The 24,995-nt window shown below is 44.2% G+C and overlaps 1 protein-coding gene across 1 annotated transcript in view; it reads right to left on the reverse strand.

The window, feature by feature from the left end:
* CACNA1D (calcium voltage-gated channel subunit alpha1 D) overlaps positions 1–24,995 on the reverse strand; it is a 428,992-nt gene that overhangs the window by 114,250 nt on the left and 289,747 nt on the right. The window contains exon 10 of the mRNA XM_039910398.1: positions 7,560–7,729. Within this exon, the coding sequence (XP_039766332.1) occupies positions 7,560–7,729 (170 nt within the window). The remainder of the gene's footprint in view (positions 1–7,559; positions 7,730–24,995) is intronic.

Here is a 24,995-nt window from a genome sequence, read left to right on the forward strand (position 1 = left end):
TATTGCTAAATTGTACTCTCCTTAGTGCTCTGCACCCAGTAAGCGCTCAATAAGTACTACTGACTGACTTCACCCTATGGACCTGCACCCAGTTTTCTTCCTCCATGTGTTTGCTCTTGTCTTGTTTTCTGATGGCACTTCCTGGGGATGCTGCTGCCAAGATGACCTGAATGTTGAGTTGCTTGAGATATTCATCGCCCCAATGTCACAGAACTGCCTCCTGAAGCTTAAGTGCAGGATTAAGAAGCAGTTCAGGCCCGCCAAGCTAGGAACACATCAGGCCATCTTGCAAATTAACATTCAGACTGCCTTTAGCATTCCTCTTAAATGCTAAGGTTTCAATGTCCTCATCACCAGAGGCTTCACTCCTGAGCCACCTTGACTTCTGCAGGAATTTCTCAAGCTTTACTGAACCTGCTGAAAAGGTGACTGGCTCTTATTTCCCTCCTCATGCTTTTTCCAAAATTAGCCTCCTGCTGGGAGTTGTGTTGAGCTTGTCATATCATGTCTCATGGAAAAGTATGCATTTTCAGGGGGATTTACCCTATTTAAAAGGTTAGAAGCTCTCCTAAATAAACCTGACTCTCCACTCTCCCACCTCTGACCACTCACTCATGCCGTTCTCCTGGCCTAGAATTCTCCTCCTCCCCCAAATCCAGACCACAGCTCTCCCTACCTTCAGAGCCCTCCTAATATTTCATCACCTCCAGGAAGTCTTCCCTGATGAATTCAAACCATCCCAGTCACATTTACCCAACAACAACCCTCAGCACACATGTACCTAATACCTATTCTCAGTAATTTTGTACTTATGTATATTTACTGGTATATTCAACCATTTATTCAGCAATATCATCGGGACATAGGTGTACCACTTCCTGCTATATATTTGTTCTTTCTCCTGCTTACACTATTTGTAAATCATTTTCATCACTATGTCTCCTCTATTAAATTGTAAGCTCCTTTAGGGCAGGAAACCTTTGTTTTGCTTCTGTTGTACTCTCCCAAACTTTCAGTACGTGCTATGCAAACAGTAGATGATCAATAAATACTATTTATTTATTCTAACTTCTAAATCCTTCTTTAAAAGTCCGAGTTAGCCTAATTTTACTAATCCTGTGTTACTCTACTCAATTCTGGAACATTTGGCACAAATTGGAGAAGATATTAACCTGGCATCCAGATATTCATAATCAATGGGTTTTCTAATTATCCATCCTTCCCTACAGTATCCTCAAAGGAGATCTCCTCCCTCCTCGCAAGTGCCACACCCTCCACCTGTGCCTCAGACCCCTTCCCACTCACCTTATAAAAACCATTGCCCCTGCCCTCCTCCCCTCCTTAACTTCTATCTTTAACTGCTCACTCTCCAATGGCTTCTTCCCCTCTGCCTTCTAACATGCCCATGTCTCCCCCATCCTAAAAAACCCTCTCTTGACCCCACTTCTTCCAGTTATCGCCCTATCTCCCTACTACCCTTCCTTTCCAAGATCCTAGAACGAGTCATCTACACTCGCTGCTTAGAATTCCTTAACTCCCATTCTCTCCTAGACCCCCTCCAATCTGGCTTCTGTCCCCTCCACTCTACCGAGACTGCTCGCTCTAGGGTCACCCGCGACCTCCTTCTTGCCAAATCCAATGGCTCCTACTCTATTCTAATCCTCCTTGACCTCTCAGCTGCCTTTGACACTGTTGACCATCCCCTTCTCCTCCATACCTTATCTCACCTTGGCTTCACGGACTCCGTCCTCTCTTGGTTCTCCTCTTATCTCTCTGGCCGTTCATTCTCAGTCTCCTTCACAGGCTCCTCCTCCCCCTCCCATCCTCTAACTGCTGGGGTTCCTCAAGGGTCAGTTCTTGGCCCTCTTCTGTTCTCCATCTACACTCACTCCCTTGGTGAACTCATTCGCTCTCACGACTTCAGCTATCATCTCTATGCAGATGACACACAAATCTACATCTCTGCCCCTGTCCTCTCCCCCTCCCTTCAGGCTCGTATCTCCTCCTGCCTCCAGGACGTCTCTACCTGGATGTTTGCCCGCCACCTAAAACTCAACATGACCAAAACTGAGCTCCTCATCTTCCCTCGCAAGCCCTGTCCTCTCCCTGACTTCCCTATCACTGTGGATGGTACGACCATCCTTCCTGTCTCTCAGGCCCGCAACCTTGGTGTCATCTTTGACTCGGCTCTCTCGTTCACCCCACACATCCAATTCGTCACCAAGATCTGCCGGTCTCACCTTTATAATATCGCCAAGATCTGCCCTTTCCTCTCCACCCAAACAGCTATCTTACTGGTACAGGCTCTCATAATATCCCGGCTAGATTACTGTGTCAGCCTTCTCTCTGATCTCCCTTCCTCCTCTCTCTCCCCACTCCAGTCTATTCTTCACTCCGCTGCCCTGCTCATCTTCCTGCAGAAACGCTCTGGGCATGTCACTCCCCTTCTTAAAAACCTCCAGTGGTTGCATATCGACCTCCGCACAAAACAAAAACTTCTCACTCTAGGCTTCAAGGCTCTCCATCACCTTGCCCCCTCCTACCTCTCCTCCCTTCTCTCTTTCCACTGCCCACCCCGCCTGCTCTGCTCCTCTGCCGCCCACCTCCTCACCGTCCCCCGTTCTCGCCTATCCCGCCATCGACCCCTGGGCCACGTCCTCCTGTGGTCCTGGAATGCCCTCCCTCCTCACCTCCGCCAAACTAATTCTTTTCCCCTCTTCAAAACCCTTCTTAAAGCTCACCTCCTCCAAGAGGCCTTCCCAGACTGAACTCCCCTTTTCCTTCTGCTCCCTCTGCTTCCCCTTCACCTCTCCTCAGCTAAGCCCTCTTTTCCCCCCTTTCCCTCTGCTCCTCCCCCTCTCCCTTCCCATCCCCTCAGCACTGTACTCATCCACTCAACTGTATATGTTTTCATTACCCTATTTATTTTGTTAATGAGATGTACATCACCATGATTCTATTTATTTGCTATTGTTTTAATGAGATGTTCATCCCCTTCATTCTATTTATTGCTATTGTTCTTGTCTGTCTGTCTCCCCCGATTAGACTGTAAGCTCGTCAAAGGGCAGGGACTGTCTCTATCTGTTACTGATTTGTACATTCCAAGCGCTTAGTACAATGCTCTGCACATAGTAAGCACTCAATAAATTCTATTGAATGAATGAATAATTAGCAGTTCACATCCCCTGGCAGTAGTTCTTATTTTATTTATAGTCATAAATTCATATAGTCCATGATTATTCCTGGAAGGTTAAGATACAAAACCAGCTCCATGACGGGATACAGCATGGCCTAATGGAAAGGCCCTGACACTGGGAGTCAGGAGATCCCTAATTTCTACTCACAGCTCTGCCACTGGCCTATATAACCTTAGGCAAGTAACAGTGATAAGTAATTCAGGTGCCTCAGTTTCTCTTCTATAAAATGGGGATAAAAAGTACCTGGTTTCCATACCTCTTAGGTTATGAGCCTCATATGGGACAGGAACTGTGCCTGATCTTGTTTCTACTCCAGTGCTTAACACAATGCTTGGCACATAGTAAAGCATGTAATGCCACAATTAAATGAATAATAATAATAATGCAAAACCACACTCTCCACTGCTGAGAAACAGTGTTTGGGATGGCAAAAAGGTACTGAAAGATGGGCTATGACTTACATAAATGATGATCATGGAGGCAGCCTGGCCTAATAGAAAGGGCACTGGACTTGGAGTCAGGAGACCAAGGTTCTGCTGTCACCTTTACCTCTGACCTGCTGTGTTACTTCAGGCAAATCACCGAATTAATCTGGGCCTCATATGCAAAATTGGAATAAGATAGACTGTGAGCCCCCTGTGGGATAGGGATTATCTCACACCTTTCCCAGTGCTTAGCATATAGTAAGTGCTTAATACATGCTATTATTATCATTTTTATCTCTCTTTTCAGGCTTTATAATCCAGTTATATTTCAGATTCTAGTTCTTTTCAGAGAGAATGTCAACTAAATCCAGCCAGATCTCAACTCTATGAAAAACCAAGCACGGCACATATAAACTGAAAGAGTAATTCTGCCTTAATGGCCCTTAGAGATCCATAGAACAGTTGCTGACAATCTCAAAATTCCAGATGGGGTAAATTGTCCTCCCACCTCACACAAAGTTTAGAGTCCCATGCCCCCCAGTGGCTGGCAGGATTGGTTAAAGTCTTTCTTTGACCAGGATAGTGGGAGGGGACATTAAATGGCATCCAAGCAACTAGGAAGTGTTATTTATCTCCCCTCCTTTATCACCCTTCCTCTATCTTTCTCTGTTCCCTCTGCCCTTCATTTCTCTCCCCTACCCCCAAACTTCCCCAGTAATTTTACTGGTACTTGTTAAACACTTACTATGTCCCAGGCACTGTACTAAGCACTGGGGTTGATACAAGATGATCAGGTTGGTCACAGTCCCTGTCCCACATGGGGCTCATCCCACATGAGGCTCACAGTCTATGTAGGAGGGAGTAGGATTTAATTCCCATTTTAGAGATAGAATAACTTAGGCATGGTGAAGTTAAGTGACTTGCCCAAGGTCTCACAACAGACAACTGGTGGAATCGGGATTAGAACCCAGGTCCTTCAACACCCAGGCCCATGTTCTTTCCACTAGGCCATGCTGCTTCCTCTCTGTCCTCCTCCCTTTCCTTTTCTTCTTACCTCACTCTCAGCAAAGAAGGAGCCATTCAGAGTCAAGGTGGCCCAGAGTGGTCAATATGGGCATGGCCCACTAGGATTGTGGAATCTTTTCAGTTTCATATGACTCTTTAAGATGGCCTTGAAGAGACCCTGCTTCTCTGCTTTCTGCTCCAGAATATATGGCCACATTTATGTATGGGCAATCAGGGATTTCAAGGTGGATTCCTTGTCTATGGAACTTCCCTTCCTTTCATGAGGCAACTGAACCTCAGAGTGCTGATCTTGGAGACATAATGACAAGCACAGCTTCTTGCTATAGGCCTTACCCGAGAAAGGGTAGCATACTGAAGCTCACACTTTAATATTAATCTTTTGAACTGCGGTTACTTTGCTAGATGGATTTTAATTGGATGCTTCAAATTTTCTACTTGACCCTGAGGAAATTTAATTGTGAAAAGTACCATTTGATAACTCAAATGAAAAAAAAACACACCCTCTTTCCAAGCAAGTCTAGCAAAGTCCCCCAGAAGGACTAATGACTGACTGTGTTACATGCATATGGACGCTCTCCTCTTCCACAAAAATAAGTGTAGAATCAAGAAAAGCCATATCAGAAGTGACTAAAGAGAGGGTAGATTTGGCAATCTTGCTCTTTAACTGTCCCTCGTCTATTATAGCCCAACCCCAGGCTAACAACCAAGATACTGGTAGCTATTACTCTTTACTGTAGTGACAAGAGCTATCAAATAGCATCTCCCCTGCAAATGAAGAAGTTTCTGAGCCCAGAGTGACTGGGCTTGAAAGGGCAGAATAATGTGGACGGCTCAATGGTGCTTCCGACATCACTTGAAACTACATACAAAAAGATATTTTCATTCATAGTTGGAAAATGCCTACTCAGTACTTATGAAAACATGGCATGTATTTACAGATCTCACTGTTATGTACTTAATCATCTCATTCCAACACTATAAAGGATTTTTTTTTCATTAGTATTTTCCATAGTAGCATGTCCTATTTATCTGGGCAATCATTTAAAATGCTACCTTGCAAAACATTTCATTGTTCTTTAAGGCCTAATCACTGATGAGAAGAGAGTTTAAAATAGATTTTTAGGCTTCCAGATTTTAATAGCTCCAGAAAAACGCCATTGTTAACTCCAAAGCAGCTGCACACGTCTGAAAAATTGCTCTGAGATTTGGCAGGATTTCTAAAGTAGCTTGAAGTTGAGCAAAAGTTAAATACATTTTTCCTCTACACTCAAATGCTCATGATTTACTGAGGGAATATTATCTATTCTATCAACTGCATAACTTTGATCCCCAAATTCCATATTTACTTAAGTGATCTTTTTAATAGTTCATGCATAACGGGCTACACAGTCTGTCAGGCTGGCCATTCAGACAGTTTGGTTAAGTATCAGATCTCTGGCTTTTTCCTCCAAGCTAAAGTATGAGGCATCATTCAGTGAAACGAAATGCAATTGCTATATATTAAATGACACATCAGGATAAAAATGCTAGCCAGAACAAGACCAAGGAGAAAGGAAATTCTCAGAATAGTGGAGATTTTTTCTGTTGTTGGACAAATGAGGGATGAAAGATGAGCCTGAGATTTCAGTCCCAAAAACCTAAGAAAGAATTGATTTTAGTGATATCAAAAGCCAAAATGGCAAGGTTGCCATTATCACAGAAAATATCAGTGTCATTAAGTAGGACTGTCCCCCAAATCCAAGCACTCTAGAATTCTAGAGTTTGAAAGGCCCTCAAGAGGTCACCCAGGCAAGCCCCCCGTCTCAAGGCAGGACTAAACCTCATCAGTGCAAAATTAATAGGAGTCCATGCTAAAGATCCCCAGGAAAGGAAGATTCCAGAACCTCTTTCAGTATCCAACACCTTGATGATCAACACCTATTTCTTGCTTATTGTCACATCGGCATCACCAACACCTGCAAGGAAGCTCTCCAAGAAAAATGCAAGGTTGAGTAGGAAGAGCAGACTGAGTTAGAAGGGGGTACCTTTTCTCCAAGATCAGTTTGAAACCTATACTCCTGGCCAATATGGAGCCGGGCAACTCACATCTCCTTCCTCAGAAGCAGATAGAGTTGTAGAGCATGCAAGCCTTGTTTTTAGGTCAGAGCTCAGTCATGCAGGGCCATGACTCTTACTCTCAGGTAGGAGGAGGATGTGTAAGGCAACCTTTCAATCTTTATTATTCTGCTTCTGCTGTGGGACATGCTGACCAGGACTATTCACACGGCTTCTAAAGGAGGATCCTCAGAAAGATCAGAATAAAAGTGAAGCTGCATTTTTTTTCAAACGGGCTTATGGTTTTAGAGGTTTAGACCAGGAAAGTTGACCTCCATCTCACCCAAAGGCCTGGTATTCATTACTGTCTGACAAATTCAAATTTGGTTGACACAGGCACATAATGGAGTATTTATTTTAAATCCTATTCTCCTAGACTGCATGAATCAGATGACTTGAGTAATACCTAATGTGTGCTGCATACAAAAAATTCCAGAACCAAGCAAAATTGGTTTGGTAAAGAACAAGAGTATACTAGAAAATGATTGATTATTTAGACAAACAACATTAAACTGGTAAATCATTTCTACTTGAAATATCACTCTGTTTAGAGAAGAAATACAATCTAATGTGTGATGGACAGCCTAGCTTTGAAGTAGTTTAAGCCCCAGTTACCAAATTAATTCAGCTATTTACTACTTTTTAAGGGCAATAGTTCTTCACCCACACATGTAGTTAAATAATGCACTGAAGAGCATCTACATTTCCTGTGTTATGTTAAAATCTCTTTCAAGATCACAAGATGCCAGTTAAATTGAGGTAAAAATGCAGCTTGTGGCTTTTGTCAAGAAATGGGGGACAAAAAATCAATACATACTATTTCTTTTGCCTTCTTCACCCCCTTCTTCCTCGTTCTCGGGGTCTATGTCTTCGGCTTGGGTAATCCAATCCAAGTAGCCTTTCAGATCCTCCTCAAGCTGCTGCTTCTCCCGCAGCTTTTGGAAATCTCCTCGAGCTTTTGCTTTCTCTCTTTCCTTGGAAAATTCTCTAAGGAATGAAAATAGAACAATCCCAAATCAGGACATTTGCATGGTTATAGACCAAAACACAACTGACCAAACTGTAAAGCATTCTTGCCGGAGAACACACAACATCACAGAGTACAGATACAGTAGCACAGCAATAGGAATCAGACAGTGAACAGGAAATCCAGTAATTTCTTCCTAGGTGAGACTGTGATGTCAAAGAGGACCAGAGAGGTGACCCATGTCTTGCTTTTTTAAAAAAAAAAATGCCTTTGAAGAACAGCTAATAATATTCAGTCAAATATCCAGTTTCCACTGTGGGCTTAGTGCTCTCCATGCTATAGAAATACAATAAATATGTCTTGATGGCTGTTGGCCTTTTAGCTCCTTCCTTCCTTTGGGTTCTGGCTTTAGTTAATACCCTCCCATCTACTCCAGAGTCTCAGGTGGTACCTGCTTAACACCCATTCTGGCCAAGTGGTCTATCCAATAGCATCTTATGGCTGAAGGCATAATCAGAGCCAACATTAAGGAGATGACTTAATGGACTTTGCAAGAAAGAGAGGTTTATTATGAAGCTACTCTGGCTTCAGCCCTGCTTTCTGAGGCTTGTGAATCATTATGTGAATCTTTTCCTGCATGAGGCCTTGGTGTGACTTGGAGAAGAAAATCTCACTTTCCTGTTTTGATTTTGGATTCTTCTATTCTCAGTGAGTGTTTCTTAACTGGAGTCAGTGAGTGTGAACTTGGCTTTTCTCTTTTGTCCCACGAGAGAGGGCAATACCATTCTCCGTGGTTCTTAATAATAATAATGTTGGTATTTGTTAAGCGCTTACTATGTACAGAGCACTGTTCTAAGCGCTGGGGTAGACACAGGGGAATCAGGATGTCCCACGTGGGGCTCACAGTCTTAATCCCCATTTTACAGATGAGGTAACTGAGGCACAGAGAAGTTAAGTGACTTGCCCACAGTCACACAGCTAACAAGTGGCAGAGCCGGGATTTGAGCCCATGACTTCTGACTCCAAAGCCTGTGCTCTTTCCACTGAGCCACACTGTTTCTCTATGCTTCTTCCATGCTACTGGCTGCCCTGACTTTGTTTTCTCATAGGAGCAAATGTTTCTGACTGGTTTGAATAATCTCTGCCTTCTAATTTTCCAGGCTCACCTGCATGCTTATGTAAAAACCCACATTTGCCCATGAAAATTGGATAGGCAGGTGAATAATTACCCAATTTCCTTAGGCAAGCACCCATCTGCATCACCAAATGTGAATTTCTGAATGAGCCAAGACAAAGAGATCATACAATTAGAAGGAACAATTAAGAAGAGCACCTCAAAACAGAGGCATTTGCCTCTTAGGCTATGAAGGAAACTTCCAGAGCAAATATGAAACTTCACACAGCTGAAGGTACTCAATGGTAAGGAAACATATTAGAAACCTATGAGAAGATGACACTTTCTAACTTTAGAGTGGTACCAGCCTAAGAGAAAAATATGCACATGAGAAAACATGGCAATCTGCACTTTCCTTATATACTTCCACAAATGTCCATTTTTCTGCCTAAATGTGTGTTGTGTGACTACAGTGGGGATGCATGTTTAAACTGGGCAAGTGGGAATAACGACTACAAACATTCTGTGAAATCTCAGTTCAGGAGGCCTCTGTGCTGGACTTTATGTTCTAGGAATAGACTATGCAGAGAATCCCATGGGGACAAATACCAAGACAAATACAAGTCTCCACTGCCTTGGGATTCTGGCTTTGCCCTTTTACCAGTCCCACTCTCCCTAATCACAAGCTGAACCCAAGTGGGAAATGCAAGGCTGCATAGCTTCCTAGGAAATTGGTCATAGGTCAGAGAAAATGCAACCAAATCGTACACCGAGAGCACACATCAAGGAAGCCACTGACTTCTACATTAAGCAATTCTCTTCAACAATTCAAGGTGGAATAGACTTCAGTGTCAAAATGAAAAGAAACAACCCACTGTAAGGTTTTTATTTTTGTGAAATCACTTGGAGCAAAACTAAACAAGCCTTCAATTATATTAGTCACCAAAAATTACCACTTTTCAAATCATTTTTATGTTGAAAGCCTAAAATTCAAAGTTTTCACATACTGACTGTATAGCATGACTTTGCGTTGATGACTGATCTCATTTCACGGCAAAATAATTAATAAACCACATTAGAGGTGACAAAATTGTCACCAAAGAGAAGGGAGGCTTTGTAAAATAAACTCTAGGCCCACTCTTACAATAGCTCTAGCTAGAGAGGCATGATAGCCCAAAAGGCATCATTTAATCTTCCAAGAGAATACGGCCTCTTTGCTCAACATGCTTCAGTGGAGCTGGGGGCCGAGGGGTTGGGGTGGGGTGGTAAGGGACTCCCGAGGTCATTTTAACCCCAGAGTTTGTCTAAGCCCAATCTTCACATACTTCCCTGGAGCATAAGAAGGAAATTAAAAAAATCAATCAATCAAACAACATGGGAAGCAGCATGGCCTAGTGGAAAGATCATGGGCCTGGGAATCAGAGGACCTGGGTTCTAATCTCAGCTCCACCACGTAATTGTTGTATGACCTTGGGCAAGTCACTTAACTTATCTGTGCCTCCATTCCCTCATCTGTAAAATAGGGATTCAATACCTGTTTTCCCTCCTAATCAGACTGTGAGCTCCATGTGGGACCTGATTACCTTGCATTAACCCCAGTGTTTAGTATAGTTCTTGGTACAGGGTAAGCATTTAACATATACCACAATTATAATAATACCATAATAATAAATGGCATTTATTTTGGACTTACTGTGTACAGAGCACTATACTAATGGCTTAGGAGAGTACAATACAACAGAGTTGGTAGACACATTCTCTACCCACAAGGAGCTTACAGGAATTTACCAAGCTACTAAGGGGTTTTTGACAGAAAAATAAATATAAATGTGTACAACCCATATATAGATCTATTTGAGATTCTCATTATATAAGGGTTGGATGGGATCTTGGAAGCCATCTGGTCTCTTGTGCTTCCCAAATGATTACTATAGCATTGCTTTCTTTCCTTGCTTGCTTTGGAAAGCACAGAGGGCAAAGAAAACGTTTCAACGACATAATAAAACAAAGACTCAGACAATGCTGCAGCCCTGTTGAAAACTGGGAGTCAACTTTCGAGGACTGGAGGACTGATCAGCATGGCACACTGCCATCAAGAAGGGAGGGGCTCCTTTTGAACAAAAAATACATAAGGAATGAACTACAAGGAAGCCAGAGTGAAAACAGCTTCAGATGCTACAAACATCAAAATAACAAGCACTGTGGCCTAGTGGATCAAGCATGGATCTGGGAGTCAGATGACCTGGGTACTAATCCCAGCTCCACCATTGTCTGCTGGTGACCTTGGGCAAGTCACTTCATTTCTCTGGGCCTGTTACCTCATCTGTAAAATGGGGATTAAGACTGTGAGCTTCATGTGGGAGATGGACTGGGTCCAACCTGATTAGCTTGTATCTACCCCAGTGCTTAGTACATTGACTGGCACATAGTAAGCACTTAAATACCATAACCCCCCCCCAAATCAAGGGACAGCCTTAGAATGTGCAACATGTGGATGGGGCTTTGGATCCCACATTGCCCTTTTCATGAGTATGCGTATGAGTGATATACATGCTCATGTGAATTTCACAGATAGCGATGCCACCTTTGAATATGAAGGACAACTGTAAGTATATATAATGGGTGAGTGTGTATACGTACACACAGAGCATTGCATTAAGCAGGTACTCAGTAAATACCATTACTACTATCTGCTTATTTCAAAGCAGGATTGCACGTTAGCCCTCCCGGATTGATCAAAAGCATCCTATATTGAAAATAAATAGGCTTAAGCTGCAGCATGTAAGAAAGAAGGCAAAAAAATGAATAAAACTAAAAATTTCCTGTTTGTGCAAGTCATTAAATATTGCAATGGGCAACTAAAGAATCTTGTAGAATTGTCTTGAAATATAGGGCAGTATAATAATAATGGTGGTATTTGTTAGGCACTTACTCTGTGCCAAGCACTGCACTATGCACTGGGGGTAGATAAGAGATAATCAGGAGAGACACACTCCCTGTCCCAACTGGGGCCCACAACCTAAGTAGGAGGGAGAACAGGTATTGAATCCCCATTTTACAGAGGGAACTGAAGCACAGATAAGTTTAGTGACTTTCCCAAGGTCACACAGCAGGTAAATGGTAGAGCCAAGATTAGAGCCCAGGTCCTCTGACTCCCAGACCTATACTCTTTTCACTAATCCATGTTGCTGCACACTTGGTCATGCTGTTGTCTCATCAGTCTGTAGTTTTGAATTCATGAATTAGGTCTATTTCCCCCAGCAATAATCTCATGGAAATTGAAAATAGCTGGCCTACTGACGATCATCTTTGTGAGTGCTCTTCCTGTAGACTCAGTTCTACCACAACATGTGCTTTTAATATGCATTTTAGCTAGAATGTAATTAGGAATCACCCTTCCAACAAAACAAGCCTATTTGGGCTTAGTTATCAAAGAAACTGCAGTGTGCATAATGCTTGTGGTCTCAACAGGGGAGTATTACAACTCCAGTTTTCCTTACCACGAGGTATCACAACAACGTGATGCTCACTTTATAGGAGAACTGGGTGTCCTTGACTAGCAGAAATATCCATGCTTCAGGGAATGCCTGTGCATCTTTTTCTTCTTCCTGTGTTGGCACACACACCCATCTTCCCTGTTCATGTCCCCTTCCTTTTGGGCAGTTTAAATCACGTGTGTAACATAGGATACCGATTCCCCACATAAGGCCAAAGACTCATGTCATTCTTCTCTAGAAACACAGGTCTGACTTTTCTCCATGATTCTCTGGCTCATTTTAGATGACACACACATATCCCAAAAGGTGTCAAAGGGGAGTGGTCAGGAGCATGCAGATGAGCATTTGTTAAGCAATAGTACTAAGGACAGGGTGGGCATTGTCATCATTTATAATTTAGATTGACATGGACATCTGACAAGGCATGTGCCTTGCTTGTATCTATGGTAGTTAGATAATTTTAGGAAACCCTATCATTAGAAAACAATTCAACGTTTTTCCACACAAGCCTTCACCTTCTTCTTTCTCATTCTTGTCAATAGGGAAGCAGCGTGGCTCAGTGGAAAAGAGCCTGGGCTTTGGAGTCAGAGGTCATGAGTTCGACTCCCGGCTCTGCCCCTTGTCAGCTGTGTGACTGTGGGCAAGTCACTTAACTTCTCTGTGCCTCAGTTACCTCATCTGTAAAATGGGGATCAACCGTGAGCCTCACGTGGGACAACCTGATTACCCTGTATCTACCCTAGTGCTTAGAACAGTGCTCTGCACATAGTAAGCACTTAACAAATACCAACATTATTATTATTATTAATAGTGTCTTCCCTTCATGCACATAAACTCGGCATCACCTTGGGCTCATCTTTCTCTTTCACATTCTATATCCAATCCAACATCAAATCCTAGGAACTTATTTTCAACAATATGTTACAGATCCATCCCTTCCTCTCCATTCCCACTGCCAATAATGAAGTTCAGGCCCAGCCACCTCACACCTGAGTTACTGCAAAAGTGGAACAAATAGAGGTCTGGGAGTTAGAGACTCGGGTTCGGTTTTGCTACTTGCCTGCTGTGTGAGTTGGGCAAGTCAATTGACTTCTTTGTGCCTCATCTACCCATTTGCAAAATGGGGATAATAATACCTTTCTTTCCCTGTGTCACAAGGGTGCTATGAGGGCAAAAGCGACTTAAGTAATGTGAAAGCATTTTGGAAATAAAAGCCTTGTATAAAATCAAGAGCCTCTTTGCTTGTCTTTCAGCCTCCATTCTCTTCGCTACTCCCAAAGAGTTTAAGAACACAAGAAATGCCATTACTAAATGACACCAGTGGTCCAACCAGTGTAATATTCTGACAAAACCAACAGGAAGTTTGGAGGAACAGTATCCTCCTTGGCATCCATCCCCATGGTTATGGATATTCCCATCTTACACACATTACTTTCCCTCTAGTGATGATGGTCCTCCTGTGAAAAACAAAGGACAAAACTGGGTCCCATAACTTTCAGGGCAGACCCATGTGCGTATGTTAGCACTAGCTGTTTCACAGGCCTTAAAATAGCCTTTTGCCTAGTAAATGGTTCCTTTTCTGCAGCAATGCATTTGCCATCAAAAGACTAAAAACAATCTTCCTCAAATAATGGTTTGTTCATGTTATTAGCATTGCCACTTGGAATAAATTAAAACGCCTCCCCTTATCATTAGCCGGCCTCCCGGTACTTATTATCTCATTCACAAAAGGAGATTAGCTTTATACTGCATTTGTATCCACCATTCATGGAAACGGAGGCAACAAAAAACCATCAGGTCTTTATAGTTACAACCTCAGGGATGTCTGAGAAGCAGAACTTCACAAGAACTGCCTAATGCTACTGAGATTGAGAAAATGTTGATAAATACCCAGGACCTATCAAGGTGTAGAAGCAGCAGAAATACCATTTTCTGGACTCTTCTCAGGGAGGTTCTTCATTATACAACCTAACTACCCCTATCTTCTGGTACTCTTAGACACTCCTTCACATTGGGCCCAACCTTTCACTTTCTCTGCTGGGTTTTAAGAGTCTAGCAGCATACTGTTTTTCTGCAAAAACACATCTTAACACCACACGACTGCAGCCCCTCTGGAATAAGAAGTTGGCATAGTCACAGATTCACTGAAGGCTCCCTGCTTTTAAACCTTTTTTTAATAATGGCACTTATTAAGTGCTCAATAATAATAATTGTCAAATTGCACATTCCAAGCGCTTGTGTACAGTGCTCTGCACATAGTAGATGCTCAATAAATACTATTGAATGAATGAATAATAATGATGGTATTTGTTAAGTGCTTACTATGCAGCAAGCACTGGGGAAGATACAAGGTAATCAGGTTATCCCATGTGGGGCACAGTCTTAATCTCCATTTTACAGATGAGGTAACTGAGGCACAGAGAAGTTAAGTGACTTGCCCAAAACCACACAGCTAAGTGGCAGAATCGGGATTAGAACCCACAACCTCTGACTCCCAAGCCCATGCTCCTGCCACTAAGCCATGCTGCTTCTCATGTGTTAAACACTTCTCTACACCCTGGGGTAGCCTAGTGGAAACAGCATGGGCCTGGGAGCCAGAGGATGTGGGCTCTAATCCCAGATCTGCCACGTCTGCTGTGTGACCTTGGGCAAGTCATTTAACTTCTCTGGGCCTCAGTTATCTCATCTGTAAAATGGAGATTTAAACTTTGAACTCCGGGTGGGACAGGGACTATGTCCAAGCAGATTACCTTGTATCTACCTCAGCGCTTAGAACAGTCCTTGGCACACAATGAGTGCTTAATACCACAACTGTTATTAGGTCAGACACAGTCCTTGTCCCACCTGGGGCTCACAGTCTAAATAGCAGGGAGACCAGGTATCTCCATTTTACAGTCGAAGTACCTGTGGCACAGAGAAGTGAAGTGACTTTCCCAAGGTCACACAGCAAGCAATTGACAGAGCAGGGATTAGAAGTCAGGTCCTCGGACTCTCAGGTCCGTGCACTTTCCACTAGGCCAAACTGTTTCTCATCCTCCCTCAGGTTCACCAACTCTGCAAGCTCTACAAAGTCAATTCACTGGTGTCTGGTTGTTAGAAAACTTTCCCTCTAGTTGTGTTGTCTATTGAAAGAGCAATTAATCAGCGAGGAATCTTTCAGACAGCTTGACGTGACAAGGATTGAAGGTTCGTTACATATCAAATTGTGTATTTCACAGCAGTGGACCATTTAAAGAATTTCAATCTCTTAGTTCTTCCTGTATTTGCTTTGGTTTTCCATTACAGATTAGGATCACCAAGCAAAGAGAATGCCTTCGTGTCAATAAAATGCTCCCTAACCCTATGAACATAGACTGCAAGTGCTTTTGTTTTTTTCTTTTTCAACTGCTTTTTGGATGGAGATGTTTTTGTAATTTGTTTTAGGCAAGTATCAAGAGCCAGGACCAGAGGAGGAAGGGGGGTAAAGGCCATTCCTGGGGGCAATTTATTTGGGCTCCACCCTTCTCAATGAGCAAAGCTATGATGAACTGCTGCCCAGAGGGCAGGAGTGGTTTTGCATGTGAATCACTGGCATACTGATCAACTACTTTCAATCCCTCTGCTGACTGAAATTCAGGCTAAATTTCCACTCTTCAAATCTTCTGCAGTCCTTGACTTACAGGGCCTCACATCCCTACAGATGGTTAAGGTAAAGGGGCCCACCGGAGAGAGTTAGTAGAGCCAGGAGTGGAGCTGTCAAGTTGGGAAATCAGAAGACTGGGCTGACAGGCATGATGGAGAGAAAGGGAGTCTGGTATAATAATAATAATAATAATGTTGGTATTTGTTAAGCACTTACTATGTGCCAAGCACTGTTCTAAGCGCTGGGGTAGACACAGGGGAATCAGGTTGTCCCACGTGGGGCTCACAGTCTTAATCCCCATTTTACAGATGAGGGAACTGAGGCACAGAGAAGTTAAGTGACTTGCCCACAGTCACACAGATGACAAGTGGCAGAGCTGGGATTCGAACTCATGAGCCCTGACTCCAAAGCCTGTGCTCTTTCCAATGAGCCACGCTGCTTCCCCTAATGGTATGTGTTTTAACCATTAAAACTTTGGCTACTATTACAGGAGGGCAATATTATCTTTGGTTTGAAAAGACTGGGTAAATGAGATAATGTTGGCATTTAGTAAGTGTCAGGTACCGCTCTAAGCACTGAGTTAAACAAACACAAGTCTCTGTCTCACCTGACACCCACTATTAAAGTAGGAGGGAGATCAGGTAGGTATTCAATCCCAATTTTACAAATAAGGAAACTGAAGGTCAGAGAAGTGAAGTGACATATCTAAAGTCACAGAGCAGGCAAGTGGCAGAGCGGGGATTAGACTCTATGTCCTCTGACTCCCAGGCCCATGGCTCTATCCATTAGTCCACATTGATTTCCAGCATGGAGATGAGGGAAATATAATGTAGCAGTTGGGCTCTGACTTTCAGTACAGTGCCCTGCACACAGTAATAATAATTATGGTATTTGTTAAGCACTTACTATGTGCCTAGCACTGGGGTAGATACAAGGTAAGGAGATTGCCCCATGTGGGGCTTACAGTCTGAATCCCCATTTTACAAATGAGGTAACTGAGGCCCAGAGAAGTTAAGTGGCTTGCCCAAGGCCACCCAGCAGACAAGTGGTGGAGTGGAATTAGAACCCACAACCTCTGACTCCCAGACCTGTGCTCTTTACACTAAGCCAGCGCTTAGTACAATTGATTGATTAAATTACACTTAAAGCATTCTCCCTTATCCTTTAATATTATTTAGCTTTTTTTTTTTGGTTCATAGACAATCTGTTCAGTGTCACTTCAAGATTCACTATTGCAAAATGAAAAAACGTTTGTGTCATTGGAGCAACGTGGCTCAGTGGAAAGAGCCCAGGCTTGGGAGTCAGAGGTCATGGGTTCTAATCCCGGCTCTGCCACTTGTCAGCTGTGTGACTGTGGGCAAGTCACTTAACTTCTCTGTGCCTCAGTTACCTCATCTGTAAAATGGGGAGGAAGACTGTGAGCCCTACGTGGGACAACTTGATTACCTTGTATCTACCCCAGCGCTTAGAACCATGCTTGGCACATAGTTCTTGACACCCAAATCTACATCTTCTCCCCTGTTCTCTCTCTCTCCCTCCAGGCTTGTATCTCCTCCTGCCTCCAGGACGTCTCCACCTGGATGTCTGCCAGCCACCTAAAACTCAACATGTCTAAAACTGAGCTCCTTATCTTCCCTCCCAAACCCTGTCCTCTCCCTGACTTCCCTGAAACTGTGGACGGCACTACCATCCCTCCCATCTCACAAGCCCACAACCTTGAGGTCATTCTTGACTTTGCTCTCTCATTCACCCCACACTTCCAATCCATCACCAACACCTGCCAGTCTCACCTTCACAATATCGCCAAGATCTGCCCTTTCTTCTCCATCCAAACTGCTACGGTGCTGGTACAAGCTCTCATAATATCCCAACTGGATTATAATAATAATGTTGGTATTTGTTAAGCGCTTACTATGTGCAGAGCACTGTTCTAAGCGCTGGGGTAGATACAGGGGAATCAGGTTGTCCCACGTGGGGCTCACAGTCTTAATCCCCATTTTACAGATGAGGGAACTGAGGCACAGAGAAGTTAAGTGACTTGCCCACAGTCACACAGCTGACAAATGGCAGAGCTGGGATTCGAACTCATGAGCCCTGACTCCAAAGCCCGTGCTCTTTCCACTGCGCAACGCTGCTTCTCGTTTATTATTATTATTATTGTTTATTATATTATTATTATTATTATTATTGATTATTGTGTTAGCCTCCTCTGATCTCCCTTCCTCCTGTCTCTCCCCACTCCAGTCTATTCTTCATTCCGCTGCTCAGATCATCTTCCTACAGAAACACTTGGGGCATGTCACTCCCCAAAACCTCCAGTGGTTGCCTATCAACCTTCGCACGAAACGAAAACTCCTCACTCTTGGCTTCAAAGCTCTCCATCACCTTGCCCCATCCTACCTCACCTCCCTTCTCTCCTCCTACTGCCCACCCCGTACACTCCACTCCTCTGCTGCTCACTTCCTCATGGTCCCCCGTTTGCGCCTGTCCCTCCGTTGACCCCTGGCCCACGTCCTCCCTCTGACCTGGAATGCCCTCCCTCCTCACATCCGCCAAACTATCTTCCCCTCTTCAAAGTCCTACTGAGAGCTCACCTCCTCCAGGAGGCCTTCCCAGGCTAAGCCCCCCTTTCCCTCTGCTCCTCCTCCCCTCTCCATTCCCTTCTCTTCTGCCCTCTGCTCTTCCCCCTTCTCCTCCCTTCAGCACGGTGCATATTTGGATATATTACCCTATTTATTTTGTTAATGACGTATAAATATGATTCTATTTATCTTGATGTTATCTTTTTTTCTGTTTTGCTTTGCTGTCTGTCTCCCCCGTTTAGACTGTGAGCCCGTTATTGGGCAGGGATTGTCTCTATCTGTTGCCAAATTGTACATTCCAAGCGCTTAGTACAGTATTCTGATCCTCCTTGACCTCTCTGCTGCCTTTGACACTGTTGACCATCCCCTCCTCCTCCATACCTTATCTCACCTTGGCTTCACAGACTCTGTCCTCTCCCGGTTCTCCTCTTACCTCTCTGGCCGATCATTCTCGGTCTCCTACGCTGGAGCCTCCTCCCCCTCCCATCTTTTAACTGTTGGAGTTCCTCAAGGGTCAGTTCTTGGCCCTCTTCTGTTCTCCATTTACACTCACTCCCTCGGTGAACTCATCCGCTCTCACGGCTTTGACTACCATCTCTACGCAGATGACACGCAGATCTACATCTCCGCCCCTGTCCTCTCCCCCTCCCTTCAGGCTCGCATCTCCTCCTGCCTCCGGGACGTCTCCACCTGGATGTCGGCCCGCCACCTAAAACTCAACATGAGCAAGACTGAGCTCCTCATCTTCCCTCCCAAACCCGGTCCGCTCCCAGACTTCTCTATCACCGTGGATGGCACGACCATCCTTCCCGTCCTGCAGGCCCACAATCTCGGTGTCATCATTGACTCGTCCCTCTCGTTCACCCCACACATCCTATCCGTTACCAAGACCTGCCGGTTTCACCTCTACAATATCGCCAAGATCCGCCCTTTCCTCTCCACCCAAACGGCTACCTTACTGTTACGGGCTCTCGTTATATCCCGGCTAGACTACTGTGTCAGCCTTCTCTCTGACCTCCCTTCCTCCTCTCTCGCTTCTTCACTCCGCTGCCCGGCTCATCTTCCTGCAGAAACGATCTGGGCATGTCACTCCCCTTCTTAAACAACTCCAGTGGTTGCCTATCGACCTCCGCTCCAAACAAAAACTCCTCACTCTAGGCTTCAAGGCTCTCCATCACCTTGCCCCTTCCTACCTCTCCTCCCTTCTCTCTTTCTACCGCCCACCCCGCACGCTCCGCTTCTCTGCCGCCCACCTCCTTACCGTCCCTCGGTCTCGCCTATCCTGCCGTCGACCCCTGGGTCACGTCCTCCCGCGGTCCTGGAACGCCCTCCCTCCTCACCTCCGCCAAACTGATTCTCTTTCCCTCTTCAAAACCTTACTTAAAAATCACCTCCTCCAAGAGGCGTTCCCAGACTGAGCTCCTCTTCCCCCTCTACTCCCTCTGCCATCCCCCCTTTACCTCTCTGCAGCTAAAGCCTCATTTTCCCCTTTTCCCTCTGCTCCTCCACCTCTCCCTTCCCGTCCCCACAGCACTGTACTTGTCCGCTCAACTGTATATATTTTCGTTACCCTATTTATTTTGTTAATGAATTGTACATCGCCTTGATTCTATTTAGTTGCCATTGTTTTTACGAGATGTTCTTCCCCTTGACGCTGTTTATTGCCATTGTTCTTGTCTGTCCGTCTCCCCCGATTAGACTGTAAGCCCGTCAAACGGCAGGGACTGTCTCTATCTGTTGACGACTTGTTCATCCCAAGCGCTTAGTACAGTGCTCTGCACATAGTAAGCGCTCAATAAATACTATTGAATGAATGAATGAATGCTCTGCACATAGTAAGCGCTCAATAAATACTACTAAATGAATTAAAAATTATTCACTTTTCTGATGAATTCTGATAAATTCTAATAAATACTTTGACCTACCTCAGAGCAGGGGGCAGAATGGCACGGGACCTTGACAAGTTGTGATTCTATAAGAAGGTGCACCTTTTTTATTTTTTCTGCCTAGAGGGCACTGAACTAGCCATAGGTCTGTGGAGAGGATCTTGAGTCTTCTGGTCTTGCTTGGGATGCTCATGTTCTCAACTTCTCAACTCAAAGAGACAAATGGGTTTTTACAAGGCCCCATTTTTTCATAATTCATTACTGGTTTCAGAGCCTGGTTGTGGAAATATTCAACGTCTATTACAGATGGAGCTGTACATTTCACAGAATTGAAGGACTATATTTTCCATCATTGCTATCAAGAACATTTACTGAACTCCACCTGTGCGCAGAATATTGTTCTAGGAACTTGGGGAAGCAACCAAAGAAGTAAAAACCATAGTCCCTGCCTATTGAGGGGCAATTACAGTGTAACAGTGGAGATAAGACACTGACTGCCATATTTACAATATACAGTATTGACTGAAAAGATGCACATTTGAACAAACAAAAAATAGCTATATAATGAGCAATAAGGGGGCTATTGGGATTGTTTAACTAAGTAGACAGGGGAATACGATTGAAAGAATTATTCTGCATTCTGGACTCTTTGTTGTGGTTTGTAGAACCTTCTGGAACAGCTAGTAGGAAATCTAGGAGAAGCTCTGCCAAAGAGCAAGCCAGTAACAATGGCTTCTAACTCCGGTCCATTCAGGACAGGAGGGACATTGCTCTCTATCTCTCTCCCCCTCTTTAGTCTCTGATGAATGGCCAGTTTCCTCCCTGTGGTAGACTCTGAGTACAGGCCCAGCACACAAACTCAAGCCCAATCAATCACGTTGCCAAATATCCATAAATGAATGGCAGTGCCTGAAAATGAGCTAATAGTAGCTGTGATCAGTAAAGCCCAGAAAAATACTTAAATAATTCAATTTCTGTAAATATGGGTGGCATCCCTTAGTCGGGCAGTGGCAGGAAGAGTCCTGGGGATGTCATTGCTGCTGCCACAAACACTTATTCAGTCATATCTTAGCTGCCATACTTTGTTCCTAGAGACTTTTGCCTCTGGCAGGGAGGGAGCGGCATCCTCCCCACCCCAAGTCTATGTGGTACCCCTATCATCCCTCGCAGCACCGAGTTCTGGAAAGAGGAACCACTGGAGGAGGAGGTGGTGGCAGCAGCTGGAGAACTGAGCTGAAGAGCAGGAGGAGAAAGACTCAAGCAAGGAGTGGCAGGTCATCCTACCTCCCCTACAGTTTCCTACCCCTGCCCGACCCAAGTGGGAAGCAACATGGCCCTGTGGGAAGAGCATGGCCATATGAGTCAGAGGACCCGAGCTGAATCCCCACTCTGCCACTTGCCAGCTGTGTGGCCTTGGGAAAGTCACTTAACTTCTCTGTGCCTCAGTTACCTCATCTATAAAATGGAGATTTAATACATGTTCTCCCTCCAATTAGACTGTGAGCCCCAGGTGGTACAGGGGCTGTGTCCAGCCTACTTATCATGTATCTATTCCACCACTTTGTGTCAGCCTTCTCTCTGATCTCCCTTCCTCCTGTCTCTCCCTGCTCCAATCTATTCTTCATTCCGCTGCCCAGATCATCTTCCTGCAGAAACGCTCTGGGCATGTCACTCCCCTTCTTAAAAACCTCCAGTGGTTGCCTATCAACCTCCGCATGAAACAAAAACTTCTCATTCTGGGCTTCAAGGCTCTCCATCACCTTGCCCCCTCCTACTTCTCCTCCCTTCTCTCTTTCTACTACCCACCCCGCACGCTCCGCTCCTCTGCTGCTCACCTCCTCACCGTCCCCCGTTCATGCCTATCCCGCTGTCGACCTCTGGCCCACGTCCTACCACTGTCTTGGAATGCCCTTCCTCCTCACCTCCACCAAACTAACTCTCTTCCCCTCTTCAAAGCCCTACTGAGAGCTCAACTTCTCCAAGAGGCCTTCCCAGACTGAGCTTCCCCTTTTCCCTCTACTCCCCCTCCACCCTCTGCTCCCTCCTCCTTTCCCCTTCCACCTCCCCTCAGCTAAGCCCTCTTTCCCCCCTTTCCCTCTGCTCCTCCCCCTCTCCCTTCCCCTCCCCTCAGCACTGTGCTCATTTGTATATATTTTTATTACCCTATTTATTTTATTAATGAGGTGTACATCCCCTTGATTCTATTTATCATGATTAAGTTGTCTTGTTTTTGTCCATCTGTCTCCCCTGATTAGACTGTAAGCCCATCAATGGGCAGGGATTGTCTCTATCTGTTGTCAAACTGTACATTCCAAGCGCTTAGTACAGTGCTCTGCACATAGTAAGTGCTCAATAAATATTACTGAATGAATAAATGAACTTAATACAGTGCTTGGCCCATAGTAAGAGCTCGACAAATGCTATTATGATTATTATTAGTGGAGAGTGTTTTCTCAGCCACAAAACTCTAAGGTTTAAGAAATAAAATGTATGGTCCTATGCTGGGAGGGTTACTGGCTGTCAAATATTTGTCTGGAAAAATTACTACAGGAGCAATTGATAGTGTGACTGTAGCAACTTATGATTACAAACAACAGACACTGGGGATACCAAGTAGCTTAACTAATGCCTAACAAAATCACCACTGGATATATAAAAACACCAAGCATCATTGATTTATTAACTTTGAACCATCACCAAAAGTCAGGAATTTTTATTCATTCTATTTATAAAAATCATTCTCATAAGATGGTGATCATGGGCCCAAGAAAGCTTATGTGTTTATTTAGATGTGCTTCTTTACTGGAGTTTAAATAATTTGTTACATATCTGAATTTAGTCTCTCCCCTTTTGCTCTCTTTTTAAGTTTTTTTATGGTATTTGTTAAGTGCCAGGCACTGTACTAAGTGCTGGGTTAGATACAAGCTGATCATATTGGACAACAGTCCCTGTCCTACATGGATCTCATAGCTTTAATCTCCATTTTACAGATGAGGTAACAGGCATAGAGAAGTTAAGTGACTTTGTCCAAGATTATGCAGCAGACAAGTGGCAGAACCAGGAGGAGAACCTAGGTCCTCTGACTCCTAGGCCCATGCCGCTTCTCCACACTGTTTTGCAACAAAATTCCTGGGTTTAAGATTTCAGTGGTAATTTGAGATTGCCTGGAGCAGGCATTAATTTTTCTCGCATTCTGCTACCATTAACCTCGATTGACCAGCTTCCACAAAAGACTACATGGACTACATTGGTAAATCACATAGTGTGGAACCATGGTACAAGAGATTCAGAGAAATTCAAAAATCAAACTACCCACCCTCTTTTATCCCTCCCTTACAATTTCCTAATTTCCTGAATTCATAAATGTCACCCTCAGTCACATAACATTCCCTCCTGATTTATGCAAGCACGACTGTACTAAGAGGTAAATGATTTTTAATGGTGGATGGAGGCATTACACTCCAAACAATATTAGAAGCAGAGGAAAGGCATAGCACTGTCTGGGCTGAGGAGGGTACAGAGACTGCAACCCTCACTTTAGCCAGACATCTCACAATTGGAGCTGCCAATCACAGGAATATTATCAAGGGAGTGTAGCTGCCTCTACACAAACTATTGCTAATACTTGAAAAGCAACTCAAGTATAATTCGTAGTGATAATGGAAAAATCTAAATAAAAATTCTATCCAAGAAATATATCAGAAACTCATTATCATTGGCTTTAAAGCACTTAATGACCTTCCCCCCCCACCTCACCTTGCTGCTCTCCTACTACAACCCAGCACAAACCTTCCTGTAACACCAACCTACTCACTGTACCTTAACCTCGTCTATCTCACCTCCAACCTCTTGCCCGTATCCTGCCTCTGTCGTGGAACACCCTCCCTCTTCATAGCCAACAATTACTCTCCCCACCTTCAAAACCTTATTGAAGGTACATATCCTCCAAGAGGGCTTCCCTAACTAAGCCCTCATTTCCACACTTCCTACACCCTTCTGCATCACCCTGACTTCCTCCCTTTATTCACCCCTCCCTCAGCCCCACAGCCCTTATGTGCATATCCGTAATTTAGTTATCTATATTCATGTCCATCACTCCCTCTAGACTGTGAGATCACTGTGGGCAGGGAACACATGTCTACCAACTCTGCTCCCAAGTGCTTAGTACAAGTGCTCTGTATACAGTAAGTTCTAAATAAATATGATTGATTGGTCGAAGAAAGTGGCCCAAGCCCCGGGTCACTCAATTGCCAACAAAACATCAACAGTGATTGATGACCCCACATTACTTTGCAGCAGCCCTATTTTGGAAGATACTGCTCATCTCCAACTGGGAAGGAGACTAGAAAAGGTTTCCTGAAATTGCCTGCCCTACCCAAACTAGGTTCACTGGAGGGATGTGACTGAGCAGGATTTAACCTTGCAGTAGGAAGATAAAACACAAGCACAAGGTTATCTTATCTGTCACATTTACACATGTGGATAAAATCTCACCATTAGGAGTATTATTCTCAAACCCTGGCTATCTAACTATGTGTATATTAACTAGCCCATATTTCTTTTTGCTTTCCATTTCCTGGAGGAG

Source organism: Ornithorhynchus anatinus, chromosome X1, assembly GCF_004115215.2.
Source record: "Ornithorhynchus anatinus isolate Pmale09 chromosome X1, mOrnAna1.pri.v4, whole genome shotgun sequence".
Lineage (NCBI taxonomy): Eukaryota > Metazoa > Chordata > Mammalia > Monotremata > Ornithorhynchidae > Ornithorhynchus > Ornithorhynchus anatinus.